General features: G+C 33.8%; 1 protein-coding gene across 2 annotated transcripts in view; it reads left to right on the forward strand.

Annotated features, from left to right (window-relative positions):
* Window positions 1-9,350, forward strand: part of LOC118735949 (gamma-aminobutyric acid type B receptor subunit 1) — a 448,224-nt gene that overhangs the window by 266,097 nt on the left and 172,777 nt on the right. For both annotated transcript variants that reach the window (XM_036466004.1, XM_036466006.1), the window contains exon 6: window positions 8,474-8,690. In XM_036466004.1, the coding sequence (XP_036321897.1) occupies window positions 8,474-8,690 (217 nt within the window). The remainder of the gene's footprint in view (window positions 1-8,473; window positions 8,691-9,350) is intronic.

Here is a 9,350-nt window from a genome sequence, read left to right on the forward strand (position 1 = left end):
AGTGACGGAGAGACATGTCAATCTCTGCAGCTTGGTAAGACGTAGTTTGGCAGTTGTCTGCAGTATCTTCTGCCACCATAGGACACAATCGGACGGGCGGTGGAGCCACTCTATCAGCCTTAAGCTCAATCACCACATATGTATACCGTGTACTAAATTAGTATTTGAAATTTTATTAATAAAAATCTCTATGAAACGACAACATTTACATAAGCTCGAATGCTTGAAAATGTCTTGCTCCAGAACTATATGACCAAGGTATATGTAAATACTAATAGCATATTATTAAATGCGTACTAAGAAACGCCAACATAAACTAGGAAGCTTTTATGTGTAAATAAATAACCACTAAAATAGTAGCTTACAAAGGAAATCACAAAGGTGTAAGTAGCACAGATAGCAATGTAACGCAATTACTCAAAGGAGCAAGTGGAATACCACAAACATGCCTGTGAATTCATTCCGCTGTTTATTTACATTTTGGTAAGCAAAACCCAACAGCACACAGAGAAATAAAATTGTAAATAATTTCCGCCGGTGTAGCGGTGAACGACATTTGTGTCCCGTTATGCGGCGGTTGTGACAACACAAATGCGCAGAGATAAACAACAAACAACGACGTGCATACACACACAAATGTTTGTGAAGGTATATTTGCTTGCACAGAACGCAAAAGCAACGCACACACGAAATTATGCGCATAGAAATGCACAAACGAAACGCAGAGACATTACGTTGACTCCCTACCCTAAATAGGAGCCAGAAAAGGTAGTGTGATTTTTTTTTTTCTTCAGCAGTACGATTTGAGGAGTGCGGTTGTATGTAGAGTGTACACAGCTGATATGTTTGCAAATATATATGTATGTACGTGCAGGTACGCTGTGTCTACGGTGCTCATATGCAGCGAAGTAGTTGGATTGCTTGACAAGCAAGGTGGAGTGTCGCAATGACAAGCAAGCAGCGGGTATAAAATTCAAAATGGAATGTTGTTGAAAGCGCTCGAGATTCCAGACAAATGTGGCGTCAGCTGCGCTCCTGAGAGGTCATTCAGGCGGCAACTCGGCTGACTGCGCTTTTCTTGGTGACGCGTTGGCGAAAGCTGTTTTTGGCAGACAGGGCAACGCAGTTTTCTTTTGCGCGTAACACATGTCAGCCATTCTTTTTGTGATAGCTGTCACTTGTGTTGTTGCTGGTATGGGGTGCAAAATGGGTAAGATATGAGTACTTAAATTAAGTAAATCGAAATAGGAAATAGGGAAGAATGTCAGCAAGTATGTATACAAAGTAAAATACAATCCAATCAAGAGAGAGAGAGAGAGATGTTCAAGAGAACACTTGTAATCTTATTACATTAAACGAGCAATTCTTGTATATATGTATGTATATATATCCATAGGGTTCTCGGAAACAGATCTAACGATTTTGATGAAATTTTGTACACAGATAATGTTTTGGATTTTAAGGTTATCTGAATAGGCGGTATATCCGAGAATACTCGTTTAAGCTTGCCACCTGTTCGAAATTAGTTACAAATTAATTAAAACTAATATGGGTATCAAATGGGAGGTATTTTAAAGATTCCTAATTAAAAAATATTTTTAACAGTGTTGCCACCTATTTTGAATAGCGTATTTATTTTATTTTTTATTAGAAAAAAAGGTAAAATATTACTTTACTCTTCATGGGTATCAAGAGAAGGTTCTTAAACAATGCTTTCCCTATATACAAAATGTTATCCTTTAGGATAATAATGTAAGGTTGCCACTTATTTTCGATTCTACACAATTTATTTAAAACATCGCAATATGGATATCAAATGAAAGGTATTGTGGCGAATTTTGGTCAGAAAATATTTCCCATCAGGGTTGCCACGCTTCTATTTAAATTTTTATTTTGTTAATTTTAGTCAACATTTTTTTATGTATACACAGTACATATACGCTCAAGATATGTACCATTCATTCCAGCGTACTTCGGAATAGGGTTGCCACCTAAATTTTGGATTAAGAAATTTACTTAATAAATATCGAAATCCATTTTTTTCCAAATTATTTGTTTAAAGCTATTCAAATCTTGAAAAGTTTAAAAAGTATAACCGCTCCGGGCAAAGCTCGGTCAACCTGGTACTTAGTTTTTAAAGTTTCCAAAATCTTTTAGGCTAGAAAACTTACTGAAGCTGTTTTATTAAGATTTGTTTATGTCGAATGAAAGGTAATACGCTTTTAGTGATAATCTTTTTAACGCCTTGTTGTTAACAAGATTGTATTATGTAGCAAATAAATAGCCAATTAGGGCGATTATATATATCTTAAGAGTAGTGTAAATCGATCTACTTGAAGCGTTGGCAGCATGCCTACATACTTTTTCTATTAATACCAAATCCCCAGATACAGCTCATTTCCAATAGCTTATACTAAATTTCCAATTGAGCTAGGCAATCTGCACTGCACATATCACTGTTGCTTAGCTTTAATAGCAAATACATATATGCATGCACACATGTATCTGCGAAGACGAAAATACTCAACGTCTTTCATAAATTGATTTTATAGACCAAATAAGAAACGACTTCGCATTAAAGTCGTCTACATTGGCGAATTTGCATGCAAAAAAGCTTTGAACATTTCAGTGCATGTCACGAATTGGCAAATAGCAAATGCGAAAGATTACGAAAAAATAATTTTGCATCAAGCGTGGTATGTGCGTAAAATTCGATAAAAAAATTCATACATATGTACTTACTTATCTACGTATAACCGCAATTATTTACATACATATTATGTATGTATGTATGTTTGTTCTTCATTTAAGCGTACGTTCAACTTTCACCTCCGATCTGAGTGAATAGAAGCGAACAATAAAAAACAATAAAAGAACAAAAACGATTTAAATCTCTGCTACGCAAATTTAAGTGCTCTCTGCAATGCCCGACGGCAATCGAAGCGAAAATAAAATATTTTCGCTAGCACGAACAAAAAGAAAACTATGCTGGCTCACACCTCGCTTGGCTGGCTTATCTTGTAGACTTGTTCTCTGTATGCAAACATAGAGTCGTCCTTTATTCGTTTGGGGGCATGCTATCTGCAGTCTACTCTTGTTGCGGTAAGCCAATTTTTATAGAGCTGAAAATGTACATGCATAGATACATATATAAATTATTGCAAAGATTTACAAATAAATGGGAATAATTGGAAGGGAGTGGATTTAAATTTTTACTTCGTTTTGGTTATTTGAGCTTTTATATGTATGCATGTACTAGGAGTGACAGTTAGTGACGAAATTCAAGCGAATTTCTAGTGATTTTAAACAATTTATTTACATAACAGTTTATTGGCACCTAATAAAATGTAACCAAACTAATAAGTTATCTCTACGGTTTTTTGTTAAGAATATATTCCTCTTGCTGCTAGAGGTCATATCATTTAAATAAAACCAAAAAGAAATATTTTGGTTTTTATCAGAACTGCAAACCACTTAAAAAAAAAACGGTGCGGTTCGGTTGAGTGTTTTGAACTACTTAGAAAAATCGTGTACTGATTCAAGAACCGGTTCATGGGTACTCCCTAACCGAAACGTTTTAAAATATCAATACACTTAGGTCTCTTTTTATGCGGTTCATGCGTTCCTCAGAGAGCCGCATAAAAAAAATCCGCATAAAAAAGTTCTTTACTTTCATACAAAAACAGGTGATGCGTTCCAACATTTTCAAAAACCGCATAAATTCAGATAAAAAATTCTAAAAACCCGCATAAAAAATCCAGTGAGGCATTATTGAGCAAAAAAAACTATTTATTTCTTCACTTCAACACTTATTATAATAAAAATAACACTTATTATATAAAATATATAAATTGTATCTTATTTATATATAAATACATGAATTATGTAAGAATACATAAAAAAAAAATTTAGAAAAAAAAGGTTTTTTCTTAACAGCCGTCGCCCCTCGGCAGGCAATGGCAAACCTCCGAGTGTATTTCAGCCATGAAAAACAGCTTCTCATAAAAATACAATCGCCGTTCGGAGTCGGCGTAAAACTGTAGGTCCCTCCCCCTTGGTGTGACAACATCATGGGGCACACCACAAATTGTAGGAGAAGCTCGGCCAAATACTAACATATGTGTAAGCGCCAATCCATTATTATTATTATTATGTAAGAATACAAAGACAAATTATTTATCAGAAGCATTGTCTTTTACACACTGAAAAAAGTAATAAAAACTTTCAAAAAAGCAAAATTGCTACTGCAAAATAATGGTTTGAAAACCCGCATAAATTCAAATCCGCATAAAAAAAAAATCCGTTTAAAAAGAGACCTAGGTGTATTTTTCAAAAAGCCATACACTTAGAAAAATTAGGTGCTATTTGAAATAAAAATAGCACCGTTTAAGCCAAATCGGCAGGCCTGTTACCTACACATTCATCGATTCATAACATCATACAGCTCTATAAGTCACGTCACTCTTCCTCTTGCCCTTTTTCTGGCAGGCTCTTGGTTTGTTTTTGTTAGTGTGTTGGTGTTTTTGGTTCAGTGTAATGGTGTATTTAAAATAAATTGTAAGAGAAATGGAAGAAACTGTAAAAGATAAAAGCAAATTCCGAAAAGGTGATCTCAACTGTATGTATTTCAACGTATCTCGTCATTTGATAATTAGTTTATGACATCAAAATGCGGTGTGAGCACGTGAACTGTGGCAATATATGTATACAGCAGTAAACTACAGAAGATGAAATTTATTCGCAAATGTCTGCACATAAGCAGCGTAAATGAGCATTTAATTATGCCCAAAGTACACATAAAATACATTAGGAAATGTAATAAATGGAGACTAGTATAGGGGGAATAGTGGAAGGCAGAGCAGCGAGCGCAAGTATGAAATCAAGTTGAGAAGAACATCTTCTTCAGGCATTGAAGCATAGGAGAATTGGCGTGGTTCGTTATATAAATAATTTGTTAGTTTTCTTACTGTATACAGGTAGCATTAGAAGACATGCATTTGAAGAGAAAGTAAACTACTAATAGATATCGCAAATAGTTAGGCCTTAGAATATTTTAGAGGTGTCATCCTTTTTACTCGACCCAAAAACTACTGCGCTTTAAAAACTAAGTATATAGCATCTGAAAAAAATTCCTTCCACGTATTTTGCCGTTTTACTGCCGAAAAATTAAAAGTTCGGAACACAATTCTCTGGCGGCCATAGCCGCAGATTCAAAGTTTGTTTTCTCGCTTTTTTGCAGAAGTGTTCATGTCGAAGATACATAACCTCCATAGGATTTTTAATAATATTTAAGGTCAGCATACCCCATATACAGACAAATATAACTATGGAACTAAGAATAAATTCACCTTTAAAATAACAAAAGCAAGTGTAACTCATTTCGCATTTCCTTTCTTTAATCTATTTAGGGGTTGCTATTTATTCACATAAACTATGCGTTTGCTTACATACATATAAATACTCCGAAGAATTCTCAGAACTACAAACTCAAACTGTATATTTTAGGAGGAGTAGATGATGTGCCAACATTACCACAACCATAAGTTCAGTTTCTTCAGTAACTCTTCAAGTGCTTGCCGACATAAATGTACCGATATTTGCAATTTTGTGCAGCAATTTCCATTTATATTGAATACTATACATAGCTAAGTACATAAATAAGTATGATATACAGAAGTTTACATTTACATTTGTACACACACCTACTTCCTCGGCGTCAGTCAACAGTTTAGACCCATTTCCTATTTACATTTCCTTTCAGTACATAAGTATTTGCAGCCTTCTATTTGGTCATCAGAACTTCTACCAGCTCGCAACCAACAACAACTACATTCATATATATTTATATAAAGAGACGTTGTCCGTCTGCTTCCTCTCTTCTGCCACTATCTCGTCGGTACATACATATATGCATATATCTAGAGCTTTCTTCGAGTTTATGGATAGTTTCACGCTTGCGTTATTTCCATAAAAGTGGTTTTTCCTTAGAGAACACACATGCACGCACACGCACACACACACACACACATTTGAACCACATTAGGCGTATCGAGTGCTTTCATTTCAAACATTTCATAAACTTCAATCTGTGGCGCATCAGCATCGCCAGAGCAACTGTCAAATGGAAGGCGTTATGCTGCGAAAGTTGAGCTGCTTCCGCTCGAGTTCATTTCGCAAACGCAGTTAAGATTGTCGCAAATCTGATATCATTCTGAGTCATACTCCTTCACGAATGTGTGAAGTACTTTTGCATAAATGCTTACAGTTGGATATTTTGTGAATGTGAATGTGAATGTGAATGTGAATGTGAATGTGCGCATGTGAGATACTTAAGTACACACGTACAGCAGCAACAACACTGTTGTAACCTCAAAATAGTTTTGGGCGTGAAAAGCGTACTTGGAAAGTTCTTGTTGAACTTGTCTGACCTTCTTAACTGCCTACAATCTGCTGGCGACTATTGCCACATTTTAGGCATTGTATACTTTCTGGCTGAAGGGAGATTCTGTTGTAAGTAGATGTTGTTTAGTTACTTACGTAGCATAAATATTATATTTCTTTATGTAATTCCAATTTCTATAGTTAAATACTGAAGTTGAGGAAAATGTATGTAGCTGCTTGTATCTCTGCCTCAAATCTACATTGAAATTAAAAGCATACCTTCAGGCGTCAATACTGGCATTCAAGTTCATTCATTGAATTCATTACTGTACACATATGTTCATATGTATGTAAAATACATTGTGCTTAATTGAGCCACCTAAACAGATCAGAAGGCATTTGTGTGTGTTTGTGCATGACTTTAGATATTGCCTTAGTAAACATCGACGCAAGTAATTGTGTTCAAGATGTGAATAAGTGTGTCTAATTTCAGGCATAATTTAATAATCCTTCATTGAATGGAGGCCTACAGATATTGATTGATAGATTAAGTTTGCCTCTTTGTTAAGAGTATGCCTTGCATTACAACTATCGTAATCAGTAACAAGTTAATAAGTTAATTTACTAATTGCATAAAAGCATGTTCACATTAACGTAATTTACGGCTCGTTTGTAATTTATAAGCACATAGAAATGAGATAATTTATCATGAATCAAGAATCAAATGAAGAAAAAAGCTTCTTCATTATTTTAGCCTCGCTTTTCCAAAACTTCACTTTTTTAATGAAAATTCGGGTTTTTAAATTGCTATAAAAATATATGCAACATTTTTAACCACCAAGCGTAATACTCAAATAAGAAAATTATCTATTCTACTATTATTATATGTAAATGTTAAAGTTTGTGAGTGAGTGTTTGATTATGCTTGTTACTCTTTCATGCTAAAATGGCTAGACGTATTTCAATGAAATTTGGCACACAAATAGATTGTAGCTTAGATTAACGTATAGAACATTTTTTGAACAAAGTTGCCACCTTCTTCAAAACTTAGACTTAATCAGTTAGCAATTTAAATAAAATATAAAAACAGTGTCGATGTAAACGAAAAGGGTTCAAGAACGATTTCAAAAGATAAAATCAATTTAGTTAAAGAGTTAAGCGAAATATTTTAAAATGGGCATAAAACGAGAGAGATTTAGGAAAGCTTTATTTCAAAAATATTTTCGAAAGGAGCTGCCACCTGTTTAGAAATTCCATATCAATTTAGTTAGCAAGTTACATCAAATATTTTAATTTTGGGTATTAATAGAGAAAACTTCTACGAAAGTTACAAATTGTTTTGAAATTATTTTTGATGAGGTTGCCACCAGTTCAAGAATTTTATTGACAAGTTAAATCATTTCTCACTAATAGTATAAATATAAAAGTTTCTGAGTGACTTTGTGCATTATGGGTGGCAAAGAACTGAGGTTTAAGAAAGCTTATAATATTTTTCAGAGGGTTGCCACATCTTTAAAAGCAACAACCCATGCTCACATAAGTTAAATAAAGTATAAGGTATAAGTAACTATAGCTTGGAAAATATTTTTAAAACAGGCTTGCCACCTGTTAAAAATTCAAACTAAATTGAATCATTAAATTAAGTGAAGCATTACAAAAAGAGGTCAAGTCAGACAGATAACGCTTAAATAGACTTTAATTCGAAAACATTTTTAAAAGTGGTAAGCTTCTGTTAAAAAAAGTCGAATTATATTTAATTAGTTATTTTAAAATTTAATTTCATTAAAGTGAACATTTGCAAAATGGAATTTCTTCGGTCTTTTTTTAATTCAGAAACATTTTTTTTAAATACTTAAAAAAATAGCCACCCAATAAAAATTAAAAAAAAAATAAACGTACCTATTTATGTACATATATGTTTTATATAGTGACTAGCTACGAAGTTTAAGTTGTTTTTTATGATGAATTGGACAATTTAGTTGAAATTCGACACAACGACCATGTTTGGGAGCCTCGAGACAATAGCTATTATAAATTTGTCTATCTAATGTGTCACTAAATTCATTTGTTCTTTATTTTTTTTTTTTTGCAGACCGTTGAAGATCTCGAAAATCGTTGCATGGAGGCTGGCGTCGAAATCGTCACAAGACAATCATTTCTATCCGATCCAACAGATGCGGTACGCAACCTACGCCGACAAGATGCACGCATCATAGTCGGTCTCTTCTATGTGGTGGCGGCGAGGCGTGTACTTTGTGAAATGTATAAACAGCAGTTGTATGGGCGTGCGCATGTGTGGTTTTTTATAGGTGAGTAAAAGTGGATTTTGTGATAGTCGAGGTTTAAAAGTGTAGGCAGGCTTTGTTCAAATTTATTGAAAAATTTTATAGATTATTTTTTAGTCTTGCATTTTTCGGTTTGGGCGCGAAGATCTTTGAAATCGCTAACTACTGAAACTCCTAGCAAGTTTTAGACCGGTAATTATCTAAAACACAAACTACAGTGACGAGCAAACAAATAGGGAAGCGACATTTTGACAATTTTTTGTTCATTTCATTTTTACTTATTTTTTTTATGAACCACGTCTGTAAGTCCGAATTCCAATCTTGTTTACAAAAAGGAAAATTCGACAAAGTTTCATAAAAACTTCGAGCTTTTTAATCTGAATTTTTCGCAAAATTCTTATATGCAACCCACACAATATTTGATACCTACCGTTGACTTTTGGCAATTTTTTTTTTTTTTGCAAAACACTGTTAGGAAACAAAAATTGTCAAAAATCAAGGTAAGCCCAGCTACTTGAAAATTGCGCTTTATTAAAATTTTTGCACTTTATAATTGTTTCTTTTAATTTAGTAAGCTACAAAACTGCATACCTAAATTTTGTACTTTAATTCAGCATAAAAGGTTTGGAAATTTCGAGAATAACGGGTGATTTTTTTGAGGTTAGGATTTTCATGCATTAGTAT

This window comes from Rhagoletis pomonella, unplaced genomic scaffold (assembly GCF_013731165.1).
Source record: "Rhagoletis pomonella isolate Grant_MI unplaced genomic scaffold, Rhpom_1.0 Rhpom_scaffold_00003, whole genome shotgun sequence".
NCBI classification, from domain to species: domain Eukaryota; kingdom Metazoa; phylum Arthropoda; class Insecta; order Diptera; family Tephritidae; genus Rhagoletis; species Rhagoletis pomonella.